The sequence below is a fragment of the Nuphar pumila genome, chromosome 5, assembly GCF_984573655.1.
Source record: "Nuphar pumila chromosome 5, dmNupPumi1.hap1.1, whole genome shotgun sequence".
NCBI lineage: Eukaryota > Viridiplantae > Streptophyta > Magnoliopsida > Nymphaeales > Nymphaeaceae > Nuphar > Nuphar pumila.
The window spans coordinates 10,465,641-10,486,742 of record NC_143253.1 but is presented as its reverse complement, the minus strand read 5'-3'; the positions used below and the strand labels follow the sequence as shown (position 1 = coordinate 10,486,742).

The window sequence follows — 21,102 nt, the reverse complement described above, 5'->3', positions numbered from 1 at the left end:
CCCATTAGGGAGCCCACTAAATCCATGCACCCGTGTTTCTTTAGGACATGCAATGTTGTAACTTACAAAAGAACCCTTGCGTCACGGGCACGATGACCACAGGTATGGCAGGCTGAGCCAGAGCAACCAAGTCTTTGTACTGGGTGTGATTTCTTCAAGTTATATATATATATATATATATATATATATATATATATATATATATATATACAAAAATTGGTAGCTGCTCACTCCTTAGGTGCTTAAACGAAACTCACTCACGCTGAGAGTTCGTGTTTGATGAACGCTCCATATCAATTTCTGCAAAAGACCTTTACTGGCGCACTAAAAGTTTGTGTTAGTAAAGGTCTGAGACCTTTAGCAGCATACTAAAAGCACCATAAAAAGGTCTCAGACTTTTACTAGTACACATGTTTATTTTTGCAGAAATTGTGACCTCCGTTTGAACACTTAACGAGTGAGGTGCTCTCTCTCTCTCTCTCTCTCTATATATATATATATATATATATATATATATGCGAGTTTAACATACTAAGCCCCCTTTTTAGTTAGGCCCCATAGTTTGAAGTGTTTTATGATAGATCTGAACCGTTAGATGTGTTTATCATGCTCTATTTAGTAGGAATGACTATTTGATAGTGTTTTTCAATGAAAAACATATATTTTTATGCGCCATAAAAAATTTCATGCCTTTATAAGCATTGATTTTTTTGGATCGCTCAGGTCAGATTCCCACAAGCTGGTTCCCCCTAAACAAAACCTATAGATCATATCTATGGTGTTAGATGTTAGAAAAATAATACTAAAAACTATAATTTTTTAAAGGGCCTAACATGACCTAACGAGAAAAGGGGTCTAAGGAACAAATCTCTCTCTCTCTCTATATATATATATATCTATCTATATATATATATATAATGAAGCTAGGCATTATTTTAGGTTGTCGATGGATTGCCGAATCCAAACCATCTAGTTTCATTGACTAGAGCATATGGCATTTGATCTGTTAACAATTGGATTCAGATTCAGTATGCATCCTTAAGTCGGAGCCCCAATCCAAATTGAATCTAAATCGGATATTAGATAATCTGAAACCGAACACTTTAAGATATATTCGATGAGGCAGTTGAATCCAGATTCATTATCACATTTCCCGTCGGACCCCGGATCCAATTAGGCGATATCAGATTAGACATGAGATTCAGTAACACCCCCATCCTAAACGGCCCCAACCCATTTACATCAATATGAAGCTACAACATGAGAGAGCAGATCTAGTCATTGGACCGAGTACCTTTATCAGATGCCACGCATCCCCGGAGCAGATATAGTGATCGGCCCCAGGTACTTCACAAAACACTCGGACCTCATAAAACACAAAAAAAAATGCTGTGCGTGCAGAGATTTTCTGTGTTGCGTTACGCGTAGCAGATCACCTCCACCCATTCAACTCCCTGTGAATTCAGAGCACCCAGTGATTGGACAGAGTACCGAGCACTGAATCTCATCTCACAACCAAGATGGCAAACTTGCAATGTTATCCAATGCATTGGGACCGTGGCTGAAGCGAGGAAAACCCCGGGTGAGGCCCCACAGCCACTCAAGCCTTACGTGGCCCACCTCTCAGTGGCCAAAAATTGTTATATCAAAAAAAAAAAAAAAACGTTTGAACTGGAGTGGAGTCCCAGAGTTGTAAGCCTTCCCAAGGTCTAGAGGCAATTATCCAACCAGATCTCTATATAAACCCTCCCATATGCACTCTCTCAAGGCACAGCGCATTGCATAGCAAGTGAAGCAACTAAAACAAGCTAGAGATATAGAGAAGCCAAGAGAGAGAGAGGAGGATGGCGTTCTCCAAAGTGGGCCTGGTGGTGTTTGCAGTGTTGCTGGCTGGGATCTTAATGCAATCGGGCGAGGTGAGAGGGCAAGGCTGCCAGGCCGAGTTAACTGATTTGGCCATCAGCTGCAGGCGATACGTAGCCCGGGATGAGCCCCCCGCAGCTCCCTCTGAGGAGTGCTGTGGCGTGGTGAGGCGTTCGGATCTCGTCTGCATCTGTGGACTCATCAAACCCGACATCGAGAGAATGGTGAGCATGGAGAAGGTGGTGGATGTCGCCAAGAGGTGTGGCAAACCCATTCCTTCCGGCACCAAATGTGGCTGTAAGTATTGTTGCATCCATTCTTGCTCACATAATTTGGTAAGGCTCCGCCTATCTGGTAGGAGTGACTCATGAACTGTAACAAAGTTGACGGGACGTCACAAGTTTGAAACCCATGAGTGTGCACTGTGTCCTTTGCCGTAAAGTCTCTGGTTGGGAAGGGGGACTTGAGGTTTTACCCAGAATGAACTTGCTGAGCAAGAGGATCAGGTGCAATGTGATTACATACTTTTAGTGTGCTGCTGCACGTGATCACCACTCATCTTTTGGGATACATCCTGTCAGCTGTGGGGTCCAACAGCAGAGGATAGGTGATTAGGTGCTGCAGCACATTTAAAGGATGCAATCACATTGCACTTATCCCAATTAGGTTTTCTTGCTTATCGCAAAATTATTAAAAAAAATAAAAAAATGTGAATACCCAATAGGCTGGGTATCCATCCTCCAAACAGAGTGCAATGACATCGCACAAAAAGAATGTGCTGCTGCACCTGACCAGACAACACGGGCCTACAGACTGTATAAGATAGGTGTCGCCTCGTCACATGCAGCATAAAATTTTTTGTGCGATGTAATTGCTCCGGACTGGGACCCAGTGTTAACCGGGCCAGGTCTCCAGATGATGGCATGGTTCCCAAAATTTTAAGTTAAGTTTTCATGTGCCCTACCGATTATGGAGGTATATGCATACCAATTGCCATTCATTTTCCTTTACTCTATCTGCATAAATATTGGTTTATATATCTTAAGTTGTTCTTTTTCCTGCATTTTGCTCTGCAGCTATTACCGTGCCCATGGCATGAAGACAAGGGACTCCTAGTTACTATACTAGTGGAAAAATGAGCTGATGAAAAAGAGGATTGATCACTCTTTTCATATAGTTCTGTAATAATGCAATAAATAAGAGTGAAGGATGCCAGACTCCTTGTCACTAGTGGAAGAATGAGCTGATGAAGGAGAGGATTGATAACTCTTCTTATATAATCACATATTAATGTAGTAAATAAGAGTGGAGTATGTCTTAAGTCAGATGTGTGCTTTGTGAAAACCAAAAAGAAAAAAACATTTAGTAATAAATAAAGCAATTTATTGCTATTTTATGTATACCATGGAGTGCCTATCTATCGATCTATCATGTCTTATCCAAGTTTTAGCATGTCAAAGCAGTTGGGGAAGCTTCTCGAATCAATTCATAAATATTGGTTTTTAAAATCAATGGCCTAGAATGAGCTCTCCTCACTGTTTGATGGGTGCCGTTCATTTGTAGGATACACCCAAGCCCATTTGAAGTGTTACTCGTTGGAGGCCCCTCTGACCTGATCCCCACTCATTTTTTGCATGCAGTTTTGATCAAATCTGTCTTTGTTGATCTACACGGTCCAGTGAATCCCAACATTTGAATCTTCAAAATCTGATTTGATTTGTGCTCAAGATTTTCTGACGACACAAAAATCAACTATAGTTGGAAAAAACATGACCAGTTTATAATTTCTATCAAATCAATCATGTTGATCAACCCCCCAAGGGGGGTTGGCGAAGTGGGGTGGGGCCTTGGCTACTGGACGAGCAGTCAAGGTTCAATTCTCATGGGTGTCTCCCCTCTGCGTAAGCCAATGGATAGCATAGGCCCCGTGGGCAGAAGTCCCAGCATCGGAGTTTTAATTATAATGCCGGCACAATGGCAGGCTGAGCCAGCAGGACCAGATCTTGGTGCAGGGTGTGGTTTCCTCGGATTATAAATTCAAAAAACCATGTTGATCAACTGCAGATTGAAAAAACACGCTTCAATGATCAATTTCTATTAAATCAACCACGCTGAATCCATTCATGGGTCAGTTTTAATCCAAATTAATAACTTACAACAATGTGATCTCAGAGAGGGTATGACAATAGGTTATGATGTTATGGACGACTGAGTTGGGTTCCTGAGTGAAATGTGATTGCACAAGATGGTTCAACCCTTTCATGGTCCTCTATCATGAACTTATTGCCCTAAGAATCTTAATTTTTTCTTATAAATTAGCCGAATGAACCAACCTTGCAAGCCATGTTTTACTTCAATGTAAGCTTAAACCTCGTATCTCTATTTTTTCCAGTTTTTTTAAATCTGATTATACTGATGTATTTTACATTCTTGATTTCATAAGAATCGATCGACTCTTGAATCTTCCAATTACAACAAGCAAGCAGTTTTAAAGTTTGCAAATAAATTGCATAGAATTTTTGTACATATTTTCACAGAAAAAACCTGATTTATTTGTTAAAAATACAATTAAGTATCGATTCCTATCAAACGAGTCATGTCAAATGCATTTGCAGGATCGCATTTGAAAAAACCACAAAAAATATTTAGTTTGTCCCAAATTCATATAGATGGTAGTTTGTACCAACCAATTTGTGTACACTGTGTGTGTGTCAAAGATTTGCTACAACGATTGATATTTGCAAACGGCTTAGTTAATGCTTTAATTTTTAATATATTTTACTTTTTTAGTGTAAATATGATATATTCTATGTTACAAAGATACGTGGACACGATGATGAGGGGTACCACTAGCAAGTTCAAGAATGTTTTGGAAAAGAGGACACAAGGACACATACATGGTTTATTTTTTAATCAATAAATACTAAAATAATATTAAAATATTAACCATACGTATCAGTATCCGTATCCGTATCTACCCTGGTCCGTCCCGCAAGAACCAACGTCCTTGTCAGTTGTCATGGAACGAGCGACTCGGATCGGCCAGTCCGAGTCTTACTGACTACGTGACATAAGTACGGCACCGGTAATGTTGATAGAGAGAGAAAGAGAGTGTGTGTTGAAGATAAGGAAAGCACGCACTTGCTCTCCCAGAGAGAGAGAGAGAGAGAGAGAGAGAGCACAAGCATGGCGACCGCTCCATCGTCCATCTCCCTCTCCCTCACGATCATTCACCACCACTCTTCTTCCTCATCCTCCTTCTTCCCTCCTCGCCCCAATGCCCTAATCCTCCCTCCCTCGAGGCCTCTGAGGTGGAGGGTTCGGGCCTCGCCCGTCCGCGCCATCTCCGCCGAGTCCGCCGTCGAAGCGTCCCCCAACGGAGCGGCGTTACCACCGAGCGGAGCCCCCGACGCCGCTTCCTACGGTCGCCGGTTCTTCCCTCTCGCCGCCGTCGTCGGCCAGGTGCTGCAATTCCCCTTCCCTTCTTTGGAAATGACTGTGATTTGGCGCGCTTTCTGGTTCTGTGCATGCGAGATGATGGATAATTTTGTTGTTTGTCTTTACTCTGGGTGGTGGTCGTGCGCAGGATGCGATCAAGACCGCAATGTTGCTGGGCGCTATCGATCGCGAGATCGGCGGGATCGCCATCTCGGGGAAGCGGGGGACGGCGAAGACGGTGATGGCGAGAGGGTTGCACGCGATTCTCCCGCCCATCGAGGTTGTCGTCGGTTCCATCTCCAATGCGGATCCGCTGTGCCCTGAAGAGTAAGTTTTGAGTAACCTACTTATGTAGCTTAGCTGTTGGGCGTTCAATATATGCATTTTTGGGGGTGTTGGAGTTGAGAGATAAACAGAAACGTCTCTCGAATTTAATACCAAAATATCAAGCCCAGACATTGATTCAATTCAATCCCACAAACGTGGATATGAATCCATATAGTTGCCATATAGAGGCATCGTTAATAGGAAATTGCCGGCCTGAAACTTTCCTGGCAGTTCTTTGTTATCATATGAGAGACGGACGAGCAAATTCCATTTTCATAGATTTTGTTTTCAGTCGAAAATGAGTTGCATGATAGGCAGTTGTCTGTGATTGTGAGTAACTGCATAATTTGGTCTGTCTTACTGGTATGGAAAGCCACTACCAAAACAAAGCAAACCACAAGATAAAGAGAAGAAGAAATAATAGAAGACACGGGATTTACGTGGTTCTGCGCTCAGGACTACGTCCATGGGCGAAGGAGGAGCAAAAAATCCACTAGGAAGATGTGAGGAAATATAATGGTGAGATACAAAGCTCTCTCAAAATCTCAATCCCCAATACACCCGAAAACTCTCATACCCAATTCTGAAAGGAGGCGGCTATATATATGAGGAAGGTGTAAAACCCTAGCGGGTACATAATGGACCACAAACCTCATTGAAAATTTCCCATTGTACGGTCACCAAAATATTTTCAGATTGGGTCATGGATCGGAGCATGTCCAAAATTCAAGACATGCACAACACTTGGCCATTGCTTTGGATGCCAAAATCTTGGAATAATGTTACTGCAGAAACCTTGTGAATGTTGTTGCACTTACTAATCAGAATTCGATTAAGTTTTTCGGTGCATTTCTGGCCGTCGCTTGTACCAGTCCATTAGTTCCTTGACGTATCAGATAGTGCACTTGCTAAGCTTAGTCGAACCATGTATTTGATTTGCGAACTGATTCATTGAGGAGAGCATAGAGATGCTGTTGAGATGCCAATTCTGTGGTAACATGTACCCCACCTTCTAGCACCTGTGCGAACTAGCTCCAGTGCATAGTCACCTATATCGTTCAAGGTAATTTCTCTGCGAGGGTTTTTCTTGGAGATATTTTCAAAAAGTGATTTTTTTGGAAAAACATCGGAAGCTTTAAAAATTGAAAACATATAAATAGTAATAAGAAAGATAGGAAAACTAATAGGTTTTCTGTTATTTTTCTTGCAAAAAATATATAGAAACTATTAAAACGTTTTTAAAATATAAAGAAACAAAATAGATGCTTAAAAAATATAAAAAGAGATGTTTTTGAAAATATCGGGAATATCTCGGGAAAATATCACGATATTTTGAAAATCTCAGGAAAATGTCGGCTGACTTTGAAATACCAATAATACTGTGATAATTTCAAAATATCTGCAATATCGGTGATTATGACACATAGTGATACCTCAAGGGGCTGTGCACTCAAACGGCAGGATGATGGTAAAGATTAAACCATCTTATTCATTTCAAAACCACTGCATGCTACGTCATGCACCAAGAAATTTAAAGTCCACTTATGACGTTTGTAGTGTTCTGATCACCATTGTAACAGATTTATCTTAATAGCCTGGATAAGAATGCAGAGAATTGGATGCTTGCTGCTTTAAAACTTGCCAAAGAAATTGGAAAAGATGCCTGTCTGGTTGCACAAACATATGAATTCACATTTCTTTTGATCAGAAGGGCAATTTTTTTTTTCTGTAGGTGGGAAGATGCCTTAGCCAGCCAAGTACAATACGATGCTGATGGCAATGTTAAAACTCAGATAATTAAATCTCCTTTTGTTCAGGTAACAGCTGAATCTTGTCTGTGTTGTTTTTCCTATTAATATCGTAGAATGCTTGTTTATTGAACGTGTGCTTTCCTAGATTCCACTGGGTGTCACGGAAGATAGACTTCTAGGCTCTGTTGATGTTGAAGAATCTGTTAAGACTGGAACAACTGTTTTCCAGCCAGGACTTCTTGCTGAAGCTCACAGAGGTGTCTTGTATGTTGATGATATAAATCTATTGGATGAAAGCATTAGCAATTTGCTTCTGAATGTTTTAACAGAAGGAGTTAATACCATAGAACGTGAAGGCATAAGTTTCCGCCATCCGTGCAAACCACTTTTGATTGCTACATACAATCCAGAGGAAGGTGCTGTACGAGAACATTTACTGGACCGAGTTGCAATCAATTTAAGGTTTGCAGGGTCATTTCTTTAATTAATTTTTTAATTGTGTTCTGCTTGATGTTTGTACCTTTATCATTCATTTTTTGAAGTTCCACAGTGACCATTCATTGGATCACACAACCTTTATGTAAGTCAACAGTTGCTGCAGATTAATCCAATGAAAGGCTCTGATTATCTAGTTTTTGTTTCTTTCCAGTGCAGATCTTCCCATGAGTTTTGATGATCGGATTGCAGCTGTTGATGCAGCAACCCAATTCCAGGAATGTAGTGAGGGCATCTTCAAAATGGTTGAGGAAGAAACAGAATTTGCAAAAACACAGGTAAAATCTGCAGATAAATTATAAATTTGCTTTGCTATAGGAGTTTAATAAACGATGAGGGAAAATTAGTTGATTTCCTAGGTTAGATTGCATGAGAAATGGGGGCTCATCCTTTTCCTAACTGTTTTAAGAGACTAAAAGCTAATGACAGTTTCCAAGCAGCCTCTGATGTTTTGTTGTTTACAAAAGTTGTTTATATTAGACTTGCTATATATTAGACTTTGCCATATATGGGGCGGAGATGTTGTGACTTCTTTCTTGCATTTTAAAATCAAAGTACCCAAAAATGTACTACTTGAATAGCTGTACTTTTGCCAAACTATTCTATATCTTTTCTGCAAATTCTTTTGAAATACAGCACATGACTGTACATGTGGCAGCACCCCATTAGTGGTTTGATTTTCTAAATACATCTTGTCCACTGTACTTGACTGTATGCATGCTTTCATGAGTGTTTATTCAATTGTATTTCAAAATCAAAGTAGTAAAACTGCTTTGTTTGCAGCTTGCCATTCTAAGGCCAACCAGTCACATGATTTCTTGCAGCACAGATAATTTTGGCCAGAGAATATTTGAAAGATGTGAGCTTAAGTAGGGAGCAGTTGAAGTATCTTGTTATTGAGTCCCTGCGAGGCAGTTGCCAGGTTTGTTGTGAAACTTCAATTATTGATACAATAACTGTAAATTATAATATCTATTGTTCATGTGTCTGTTTTATGCTGATATTGGATTTACAGGTGAACAACGTCAATTTTAACCTTTTGGAATTTTCATCAATAGATGTTTCTTAGGCATCATTATGGGTGGTAGGTGTCAAGAACAGGTATGAACTATGAAGTGTTAAGCAAATTAAAGTTATAGAAGGAAAATACTAGGACATGCCTGTATATAAGATGAGAAATTACTTAAAAGACATGAAACGAGGGTATATTTTTCTCATCACGGAGGTGAAGAAAGTATTTTACCAGCAGCACATCAAAATATCCAAAAACAACATTTTCGGTCTCCATCATATTTCATTTTTTAGACAAATTTGCTCTCTCTCTCTCTCTCTCAATTGCAAATGACAAGGTAATCCCATTTGGGCATATTGAATCCACTAGTACTGGGTTTGGTAAAATATATTTGGGTCAGGTTAGTTGCACCACGCTCCTGACAAATTCTACCAAGATCGAACCCATTTTCCTGTAAATTTCAAGGGAGCAAAATGGTTGATGAGTCCAACCAGAATTATAATTGGTTGGACCTTTGCTTGGAGGGAGACACATCTAAGCCATTGTCAATAAAACTGATAGGGCTAACCTTAAGGTTGGATACAATCCAAAACTGACCTGTTGACAGTGCTATAACACCTAATCTTGTTAAAATGGCTTGGATGCAAATCTTAAAGGAAAATCCAAACTGGATAGGTTGCAAGTCCCACGTGAAATGAAATAAGAGTTCACAATTACAATGCCAACAAAGGGCTACACAAGTGCACAAATATAATATGGTCTCTAATGGACCGATGACAATCTCATAAACGAGATACACAAAAAGAACAAAATCCTCAAGAGCACAAAGGCACAAAACTCACAAGAGTACAATAGAAAAAAGATATTGTATTAACACTTCAATTGCTTTAGAAAAGCATACGATTACATAGAGAGGTGAGGCTCACATAGCTTTAAGGGAGGCAGTCCAACTACTAGTTGGACTGTTACCCCATAAGTCATTTTGACTTTACAGTAAAAAAACATAAAAATAAATAAACAAAAAAAGACCTTACAGTCCCTAATGAACTGTACTAAAAATACATATTATGAAATGACCAAAATACCCATTGATATATGTATATTTGTATAAATATACGTATATCAGTTAGGTATAAATATATACACAATATTTTAACACTCCCTCTCAAACTTACGGTGAAATCACCGAAAGTTTGCAGAGAAGATACAAGAATCTTGGTAGAGGAAGAGCTTTGGTGAAGAAGTCCGCAATCTGAAACTCAGATTGAATATATAGTAAAGTAATTGTCCCCTTCAAGTATTCTTCTCAAACATAGTGACAATCCATCTTAATATGTTTCGTTTGTTCATGAAATATGTGATTGCTGGCTATATATATGGTACTTTTGTTATCACAACATGATTTTGAAGGTTCTGAAACATCCACACCCATATCTGAAAGTAATGATTTCATCAACACGACCTTGGTGGTTGTTGTAGCCATTGCCCTATACTCAACTTTTGTGGAAGATAAAGACACCTTCTATTGTTTTTTTTATTGCTAAGAGATGAGGGAATCACCTATTAAGATACAAAAACCTGTAGTTGAGTGACGGTTATTGGGATCTCCTCACCAGTTAGAATTAGTATAATCAATAAGATTTGAAAAAGATGAAGATGATAAGAATAACCCTTTAGATATTGTTTTCTTTATGTATCAAATTATTTTTAATATGACACTCATGTAAACTGATGTAGGTGCATGTTGAAACTGACTTGCAGTATAAACTGCACGCGCAATGTCTGGCCTGGTAATAAACAACTACATTAATGATCCGATAAGTTGCTTATAAGGAGTTGGATCATCTAACAACACTCTGACTTCAACTCTCATTTTTGCATTTATTACTTTAGGAGTATCGGCATATTTTGTATCAGTGATTCTCGAACGCGCAACAATATCAGCTGCAAACTTGATTTGAGACAAAATGTACCCTCTTGGCGAGTGTGCTACTTCAATTCCTAAAACATATCTCAAAAAACCAAGGTCAGTTATATCAAAAGATTTTTTAAGCATAATTTTAATTTCTTCAATTTTCTTCTGGTCATTCCCAGTGATGATTGTAATGAAGTGCCAAATGAAAAGGGGCAAAGTCTTCAAGCGAAAGCACGCACATACACAAGAGGCCACAAAGGGGCAAAATAAACCACAAAAGTGGTCAAGCACAAAAAGAGGTAAAAAATATCCTTCACTTCATAGAATGCTTCACAAGAAGCTTAAGAAATACATGGGGCTGTGCCCCTTATTTATACAGGGGCAAGGGACCCAAGGAGGGGCTCCCATAGAGTCGTTGGAGCCCCTCCAACGGTCATATTTATGACCGTTGGAGGGGTCCAATGACTCTATGTGGACCCCTCTCAAATGTTAAAAAAGAAAAAGTAAAAAATAAAAAAAGAAAAAAAATAAAGGAAAAAGAAAGAAAAGAAAAAGCATATCAAGGATATGCGTGTACATGTGAAATGACAGAAATACCCCTGTGGGGTTTTACAAAATAAATAAATATATATTTATATATAGATAGACACGTAGACATATATATATCATATATATGTATATGTGTCGTAATCTATATATATATATATATATAAATATACATCATATTTTAACACCCCCCCTCAAACACATGGTGAAATCACTGAGAGTTTGCTAAGGAGGAAGTAGAAGCGAGGCGAAGGCAAGGCTTTGGTGAAGAAGTCCGCCAACTGATATTCGGTAGGAACATATGGGAGTTGAATGGTGTCGCGTAGGAACTCATCTCAAACATAATGACAGTCCATCTCAATATGCTTCGTTCGTTCATGAAAAGTGTGATTGCTAGCAATATAGATGGAGCTCTTGTTGTCACAACACAGCTTTGAAGGAGTGGAGAATGAGACACCCATATCTTTAAGTAAGCTTCTTAACCATATAATCTCAGTTGTGGTAGTGGCCATCGCACGATATTCTGCTTCGGTAGAGAGAAACTTTACGCTGCTTCTTACACCTCCAGGAGATAAGCGACTCCCCAAGAAACACACAATAACCTGTGGTAGAAATATGATAATCAGGGTTACCCCCCCAATCAGAGTCAGTATACGCAAGTAAAGTAAGAGGTGAAGAATACTCCCTTAGTTATGGAATTTTTAAGTATCTGATAATCCTCATTACTGCTGCCATGTGAGTAGTGGTAGGAGCAGTCTGAAATTGGCTTGCACTATGAACTGCATGTGAAATGTCAGGCCTGGTGATAGATAAATAAGTTAAGGATCCAATTAATTGACGATATGGCGTGGGGTCTGCTAAAGGGGTGCCATCATTGGCTCTCATCTTGGCATTGATTACTTCTGGAGTCTCCACCCTTTTGTCATCTGTCAACCCAGACTTAGCAATAATGTCAGAGGCAAGCTTCATTTGAGATAGGACATACCCCTTGGGGGAGTATGCAACTTCAATTCCTAAGAAATACCTTAGAAAACCCAGATCAGACATATCAAAAATTTTCTTAAAAATATTTTTAATAAGATCAATACCTTTCTTATCATTACCTGTGATAATCATGTCATCAACATATAATAACAAAATTGTTATGTATTCATTAGAAGATTTAACAAACAAAGCAGTATCTGTGTAACATGAGGAGAAACCATTATCAAGAACTACTTTGCTAAAAAGATCATACCAAGCTTTAGGTGCTTGTTTTAAACCATAGAGAGCTTTGTTTAATTTTAGAATATTACCTTTCCCAATTTCAAGACCCGGCGGAGGGTCCATAAGGACTTCTTCACATAGAGTTCCATTTAAAAACGCATTTTTAACATCAAGTTGATATATTGGCCATTGTTTGATGGATGCTAAAGCAATTAGGGTTCGTACACTAGTCATTCTGGCTACAGGAGCAAAGGTTTCTTCATAATCAATCCCATATTCTTGGGCGTAGCCTTTTGCAACCAAACGAGCTTTGTATCGTTCAAGAGATCCATCACATTTGGTTTTGACCTTATATACCCATCTACCCCCAATTGCTTTTTTTCCTAAAGGTTGAGGAATAATGCTTCAGGTTTGGGCCTTGTTAAGAGCCTCTAATTCGATTTTCATAGCTTCAATCCAATGTGGGTGATCTTTAGCTTCCTTGAATGAGGCAGGTTCATGATACAAATGTATTAACATGAGACAAGCCCTATAATTCGGCGAAAAAGATTCATAAGACACAAATTTTTGTGGTGGCCTACTAGTACGAGAAGATCTCCTAGGTGGATTGTTATCAATAGATTCTTCTAAAGAGAAGTCTTGAGAGTATCTGTCAATGGCAGGTTGATGTTCATTTCCTATCCACCGGGTATATACATTTACATCATTAAGGTTTTCATTTTGGGAAGTATTCTCATGTTGTGGTACATTATTATAATGTAAAATTCCATCACAACTAGTATCACAAGTGATTGCCTCAGGAGACTCAATCCTAGGAGCTAAGTCGAATAGAAAAGAATAATCGATGTCTTCCTTAGATGTGTGGATATCGAAACCATTTTGATCTTCAATAAAGTTTACATTTCTCGATACATATAATTTATTGTTTCGAATATCATAGCATCTATAGCCTTTTTGATTCTCACCATAGCCAATAAACACACATTCAATAGCTTTAGGTGACAGCTTATCTTGTCCTAGACTAAGTACAAAACATTTGCATCCAAAGATTCTTAGTCTATTAAAATCAGGAGTGATTTTAAAAAGTTTTTCAAAGGGCGAAACATTTTTTAAAGAAGAGGAGGGCATACGATTTACAAGATATGTTGCGGTAAGAAGAGCTTCGGCCCAAAAGTTTTTAGGAACATTTTTAGACACAAGAAGAGTTCTTGTGGTTTCGATTAAATGTCTATGTTTTCTTTCCGCAAGACCATTTTGTTGCGGAGTTTTAGGACAAGATCGTTGGTGCAAAATTTCATTTGTTTTAAAATAATTTTGAAAATCTTTAGACATGTACTCTCCTTCTGAGTCGGACCTAAAAATGGCTATATTGTGTTGGAATTGATTTTGAACAAGAGCATGAAACTCTTTAAAATTAATGAAGACATCGAATTTATTTTTGATAATGTAAACCCATGTGTATCTAGTAAAATCATCAATAAAAGAAACATAGTAAGAGAAGCCCCCCTTGGACATAACAGGTGCCGGTCCCCATACATCAGAATGCACAAGTTCAAAAGGTCTTTTTGACACAAAATTGCTATGAGAATATGGAAGAGAGTGAATTTTCCCAAGAATACAATAATTGCATGTAAATGTATTTGTATTACAAAATTTTTCCAAAAACGGAAAAAGGTACAACTTGGAAATACTAGGGTGTCCAAGTCTCTTATGCCAAGTCTCAATATCTTTGGATTGAACGTGATTACAAAATGATTTGGATGGCAAAGACAAAAAATCCATATAGTAAAGGTCCCCTCTTCTATGGCCTTGCCCAATTTGCTTCCCGGACCGGAGATCCTGCACATAGCAATGGGTTGGTGAAAACGAGACATTACATTCAAAATCGGTAATTTGAGAGACGGAAAAGAGATTCAAATTAAGTTTTGGAATAATTCGGATTTTGGGAACAAAAAAATCTTTGTTTTGGTCATAAGTTTTCTTAAGGTTTTCAATACCTTCAACATTTAAAGATGTTCCATCGGCGGTGGATACATATGATTTAAATTTATTGAGACTTGGTTTTGATAAAAGTGATGCATTTGGAGTCATATGGAAAGAGGCACCCGAGTCAAGAATCCAAGAGGTCATACCTGGAAAAGAGGAGATGGCGGCACCGGAAGTGGAAGGTGAGGATGATGATGTAGAGGCGCTCATCTTTATAAATTGTTGAAGAGTTTCGGTTAGATGAGCAATGGACTCCTTTATGTCACCATCCTTCTTTGAATCTTCATTGATGATTGGAGGAGTTTCCCCCACGGAAGCCACATTCTTCTTGAATCTAGGGCAATCGAGACGAATATGGCCCGGTTCATTACAATTATGACAAATGATTTTTCTTCCTCCACCACCATTATTCTTCCAAAAATGTGGTGGTTTATATGTTCTTACATTGTTGCCGGGTCTAGACACGGCATGCACTTCATCAACATCTCTTTTCAAGGCCAACCGAGTTTCTTCTTGACATAAATCGGCCAAAATATCACTTAGAGGGGTAGAGGCCCTATGAAGTAGAGATCCTCTAAGTTGTTCAAATTCGGGACGAAGCCCATGAATAAATTGAAAAAACCTCTCTTTTTCCATTTGCTCTTGTCTCATAGCAATAACACTTCCTTCCCATTGTGGTTCGAGAAGGACAAGTTCATCCCACAAAGAGGATAGGGCACTATAGTAGTCTCTAATGCTCATATCACCTTGCTTGGTAGCCCTTACCTTTTCTTGTAGAAAAAAATGCCTAGCAAGGTCTCTTTGGGTGTACATGCCTTTCATAAAAAACCATGCTTCATTAGCCTTTTTGAATTTTGCAAGGTTTGCACAAATCTTCAATTCGACATTATTCATGAACCATGCTAAAATTTTAGCATGTTCACTTTCCCAATCTTCCATTTTAGAAGAAAAATCAAGAATAGCTTTTTCCTTTTCTTCTTCATTCAAAGCTTTTTCCTCATTTCCTTCAAATTTAGTTAACTTCAATTGTGGTTCCGGAATGGTTCCACATACATAACCCCAAAGCTTTTTACCTTTGAGATTATTCTCCATAGCGGCGGCCCACATGCGGTAATTGGTCCCATCCAATTTGAAAGATAGATCGATTTTGCATCTTTGTTGGCCATTTAGAAAAACAAATAAATAAGACAAGAGAGAAGAGAGGTATTACTTGTCAAGGTAGAATCCGATGAAGCCTTCTTAACCAATGCTCTGATACCATGTAATGAAGTACCAAATGAAAAGGGGCAAAGTCTTCAAGCGAAAGCACGGAAGCACGCACATACACAAGAGGCCACAAAGGGGCAAAATAAACCACAAAAGTGGTCAAGCACAAAAAGAGGTAAAAAATATCCTTCACTTCATAGAATGCTTCACAAGAAGCTTAAGAAATACATGGGGCTGTGCCCCTTATTTATACACAGCAAGGGACCCAAGGAGGGGCTCCCATAGAGTCATTGGTGCCCCTCCAACGGTCATATTTATGACCGTTGGAGGGGTCCAACGACTCTATGTGGACCCCTCTCAAATGTTAAAAAAGAAAAAGTAAAAAATAAAAAAGGAAAAAGAATAAAGGAAAAAGAAAGAAAAGAAAAAGCATATCAAGGATATGCGTGTATAGGTGAAATGACAGAAATACCCTTGTGGGGTTTTACAAAATAAATATATATATATTTATATATATAGATAGACACGTAGACATATATATATATCATATATATATGTATATGTGTCGTAATCTATATATAGATATATATATAAATATACATCATATTTTAACAATGATCATATCATCAACATACAAAAGCAGAATGATAAGTGAGGTACCTGTAGATCTTACAAAAAGAGCAGTGTCAGTGTAACAAGATTTAAATCCAAGGTTCAACACAGTTCCATAAAAAGCGATCATACCATGTTTTAGGAGCTTGTTTAAGGCCATATAAAGTTTTTTGAAGACGAATAAGCATATCATTTTCAATAGTAAGACAAGGAGGAGGATCCATATACAATTCTTCATTTAAATTTTCATTTAAGAAATCATTCTTAACATCTAACTGATATATAGGCCATTTTTTAATGGATGTTACAGTAATTAGAGCCCTGATTGTGGTCATGCGAGCTACTGGGGCGAATGTTTTCTCATAATCTATTTCATATTCCTAAGGGTATCATTTTGCAACTAATCTTGCTTTATATCTTTCTAGGGACTCGTCACTCTTTGTTTTGATTTTAAAAACCCATCTGCATCCTATTATCTTCTTTCCCTTGGGAAGATGTTAAACTGCCCAAGTAAGAGCCTTTTGTAATGCATTTAATTCTATTTTTGTAGCTTCTACCAATTCTTTTATGTTTTTAGCTTCTTTGTAGTTGAATAGTTCATGATATGAATAAATTGCTAGAAGGCAAGCACTATAGTTTGGAGAAAATGATTCATAAGAGACAATCCTATTTGGAGGCCTATGTATTCGTTCAGATCTTTTAATACTAGTTTCTTTAGCATTTGTTGATTGATTATACCTTTCAAAAACACATGGATGCTCTCTGTTATCTCGTCTAGAGTATTGTAAGAGATTATGAGTTGGTTCTCTTTCTTCACTTGAGTCATTAATAGACTCAAAATTATCAATATCATTATTATTAACAATTTCATTATTTGATTTAAGTAACAAATCAAATAAAAGGCATACTCAGATTCTTCCTTAGGTTTTTCAAAATCAAATTCATTTTCATTTTCAAGAAATGTAACATTTCTAGAGACAAGGTTTATCATTTGTTTGATCATAACATCGATAGCCTTTTTTATTTTCGGCATATCTAAGAAAAACACATTTTATAGTTTTAAGAGAGAGTTTGTTATATTTTTCAAGAAGCACAAAACATTTACATCCAAATACGCTTATCCTTTTTAAATCGGGAGAGATTTTAAAAAGCTTTTCAATCGGAGATTTGTTTTTCAAAGTTTGAGAAGGTGTTCTATCTATGTCATAGGGACTCGTCCAACTGGGTGCTGCACTCGCATCAACGCGACACAACGCGAGTGCGGCACCCGGTACGGTCAACCTGACCCTGGGTGCGGTCAACTCACCCAAGGTCATTTATGTCCAACTTTTGGACTTTATATATATATATATATATATATATATATATATATATATATATATATATATATATATATATATATATATATATATATATTGCCGCACCCCCGCACTCAAGTTTTTTGAAAGTGCCGCACCCCCGCACCCACACCCATGTGATATAGCATTCTATTTATTAAATATACCGCGATGAGAATGGCTTCAACCCAATTTTTTTTGGAATTTCTTTTAAAATAAGTAAGGTCCTTGTTGTTTCAATAATGTGACGATGCTTTCTTTTGAAAATACCATTTTGTTGGGGGTTCCTAGCACAAGATATTTGGTGTAAAATATCATAAGTTTTTAGATATAATTGAAATTCATTTATAAGAAACTCTCCATTTGAGTCGAAGTAGAAGACTTTAATATTTGTTTTAAATTGATTTTTAACTAGATTATGAAAATTTTAAAACCACGAAAAAATTTCGGATTTGAGTTTAAAAAAGTATATCCAAGATTGTCTACTAAAGTCATCTATGAATGTAACATAATATGAATAACCACCTTTTGACATAACGGGAGCGGAACCCCATACATCCGAATGCACTAATTCAAAGATTTCATTAGTCAAGGAAGTTCTAGATCCAAAAGGCATCATTTACATTTTTTCAAGCATACAATCTTCACGTGCAAAATCTTTATCCTTACAAAAAAAATTCAAAAATAAAAAATGAGATAATTTGGATATACTTCCTTGTCCTAATCTTAGTAAAGATCTCCTCTTCTATGGACTTGCCCAATGAGCTTCCCTGACTGGAGATCATGCACCCAACAAACCTTAGATAAGAAGAATATTTTACACCCATAATCGAAAATTTGAGATACCAAAATAAGGTTTAAATCTAATTTTGGAATAACCCTCACATTTGGAACACAAAGGTTTTTTTGAGATATTATTGAGGTTTTCTATACTTTTAACTTTTAAAGAAGTACCATCGGCGGTTGATACACATGAAAAATATGAATTAGTGCAATCGGATAATAGAGACTCGTTATGAGTCATGCGAAAAGAGACTCCCGAATCCAAAATCCAAGAAGACTTACTTGGAGGAGAAGAAGAGGATATGACGGCACCGGATGTAGAATGAGTGACTTTAAGAATTTGTGAGATGACCTCTGCTATTTAGGCAATTATCAAATCATTGAAGTTGCCCCCTTTCTTGGATTCTTGAGGTTCTTCACTTATAGCAGCCACTTTCTTGAACTTGGGACAATCCGGTCTTATATGCCCTAGTTCTTTACAATGATTGCAAATAATTTTACCTTTGTATCCTCCCCCATTATGTTTTTCTCCGTTGAATTTTCTTTCAAAGTGAGGTGGTTTATAAGTTTTTATAAAATTTTCGGGTCTTGATATGGCAAGAACCTCATCATTAGACTTGTACATTCCAAGTCTTGTTTCTTTTTGGCAAATTTGAGCAAGAGCTTCACTTATAGGAGTCGAAGTCCTATGAAGTAAGAAGGACCTAACTTGCTTAAATTTCGGTCAGAGATTATAAAGAAATGAGAAAAGATTTTCCTGTTCAACTTACAATTTCCTTATCACAATAGTTAAACCTTCCCATTTTTGCTCTAACATAGCTAGTTCATCCCAAATAGGAGATAAAATACCATAAAAGTCTCTTACACTTTTATCTCCTTGTTTGATATATATTACCTTGTCTTGAAGATAATAGAGCTTAGATATATCCTTTTGGATAAAGGTGCTCTTTAGGAAAATCCGTGCATTACATGTCCGTTTAAATTTTATGATGTTGGTGGTGATTTTGAACTTCATGGTATTCATGAACCATGAGAGAATTTGAGCATTGCTAGCTTCCGAATCCTCTAACTTGTTTTGATATTCTTGCAAAGCTTTCTCTTTTTCTTCTTTGGAGATAGAGCTTTGACTTGATCTTCTCTTCTTGTCAATTTAAGTTGAGGTTCATTAGTGGTTCCACTAACAAAACTCCAAAGCTTTTTACTTTTGATGTGTCCATAGCGGTCACCCGCATCAAATAGTTGTTTTTGTTGAGCATGTAAGAGATGATGGAGGCGAAATCTCTTTCTCCCATAATAAAGAAGACTTGTGTAGAAGGAGTGGATGAGAACTAAAGGTTGAAGAGCACCACAAGAAGAGCAATCCCAAGATAATTTTTACTACTCCAAGAGGGGAGCCCTGATACCATGAAATGAAACAAGGGTGCACAATTACAATGCCAACAAAGGGCTACACAAGTGCACAATTACAATGCCAACAAAGGGCTACTCAAGTGCACAAATATAATATTGTCTCTAATGGACCGACGATAATCTCATAAAAGAGATACATAAAAAGAATAAAATCCTCAAGAACACAAAGGCACAAAGCTCACAAGAGCACAATAAAAAAAGATATTGTATCAACTGAAATGAAATGAGGATCTTCCAAACACGAACTAAGATTCGTAAGAAAGAGTGTCTTAAAAGGACACTTAAGCATAACCCTTAAAAGGGTATAAAAGGAAACAAAAAAGAATAAAATATATTCTTTATTGAAGCTGGAGAACCTAATGCTTAAGAAGCATTGAAATTATTTTACAAGAGGGGCTGCACCCCTGTGTATACAAGTTTGAAAAAGGGAAGAAGAGGAGAGCTCTTAAGGAGCTCTCCTTGTAGCCGTTGGAATAGACCAACGGTTAGAAATGTAACCGTTGGACCATTCTAACAGTTACCTTTCTAGTTAAGTTCCAAGTGGAACTTAACTAGATAAGGTTAGTCTAGTTCTATTAGAACTAGACACTAAAAAATACAAAAATAAATATAGAAAAAATAAAGGAAAATAAAATAAAATTACAGAAAAAGTATAGATATAATAATAATAATTATATTATTATTATATTTATATGTTTTATATTTTAACACTCCCCCTCAAACTTATGATACAATGAGCGAAAGTTTGTCTAAGAGGAAGTGAAAACTAGGAGCACCGAGAGACTTGGTAAAGAAATATGCTAACTAATATTCTGAAGTAACATATGGCAGATCAATTGTCCCATGTAGATATTCCTCTCAATCCATTTCAATGTGTTTGGTGCGTTCGTGAAATGTTTTATTACTTGCAATGTAGATCACACTTTTATTGTCACAACACATTTGTGAAGCTTTTGTTGCTTCAGCTCCCATGTCAGCATGCAGACGTCGGAGCCAAACTACTTCCATGGTCGTGGTTGCCATGACTCTGTATTCAACTTCGATGGATGATAGAGAGACCTTCTGCTGCTTTTTGCACCTCCACGAGATTAATAATTCACCTAAAAAGACACAAAAAGTAGTGGTTGAGTGTCTGTTATTGGAATCACCTTCCCAATCAGCATCAGTATATGCAATTAAATCAAGGGAGGAGGAAGACAAGAAAAGTCCCTGTGA

The 21,102-nt window shown here is 37.5% G+C and overlaps 2 protein-coding genes across 2 annotated transcripts in view; both read left to right on the top strand.

Annotated features, from left to right (window-relative positions):
• The first annotated feature begins 1,844 nt into the window (after positions 1 to 1,844).
• On the top strand, positions 1,845 to 2,962 carry LOC149836745 (uncharacterized). Its single transcript, XM_090007903.1, has 2 exons — positions 1,845 to 2,160; positions 2,940 to 2,962. Exons 1-2 carry the CDS (start codon positions 1,845 to 1,847, stop codon positions 2,960 to 2,962), a joined length of 339 nt encoding a protein of 112 aa, XP_089864029.1.
• Positions 2,963 to 4,959: 1,997 nt separating this feature from the next.
• The window catches only part of ALB1 (ALBINA 1), a 38,312-nt gene continuing 22,169 nt past the window's right edge, over positions 4,960 to 21,102 (top strand). Inside the window, exons 1-6 of the mRNA XM_090005562.1 lie at positions 4,960 to 5,325; positions 5,450 to 5,628; positions 7,361 to 7,445; positions 7,525 to 7,841; positions 8,029 to 8,152; positions 8,704 to 8,796. Coding sequence (XP_089861688.1) covers positions 5,050 to 5,325; positions 5,450 to 5,628; positions 7,361 to 7,445; positions 7,525 to 7,841; positions 8,029 to 8,152; positions 8,704 to 8,796 — 1,074 coding nt within the window. The 5' untranslated portion in view covers positions 4,960 to 5,049. The remainder of the gene's footprint in view (positions 5,326 to 5,449; positions 5,629 to 7,360; positions 7,446 to 7,524; positions 7,842 to 8,028; positions 8,153 to 8,703; positions 8,797 to 21,102) is intronic.

Bases quoted from the DNA above. Each gene is read 5' to 3' on its own strand.
- LOC149836745 (XM_090007903.1), top strand. From the start codon at position 1,845: ATGGCGTTCTCCAAAGTGGGCCTGGTGGTGTTTGCAGTGTTGCTGGCT. The intron at 2,161-2,939 runs GTAAGTATTGTT...TTTGCTCTGCAG, and splicing joins TTCCGGCACCAAATGTGGCT to CTATTACCGTGCCCATGGCA.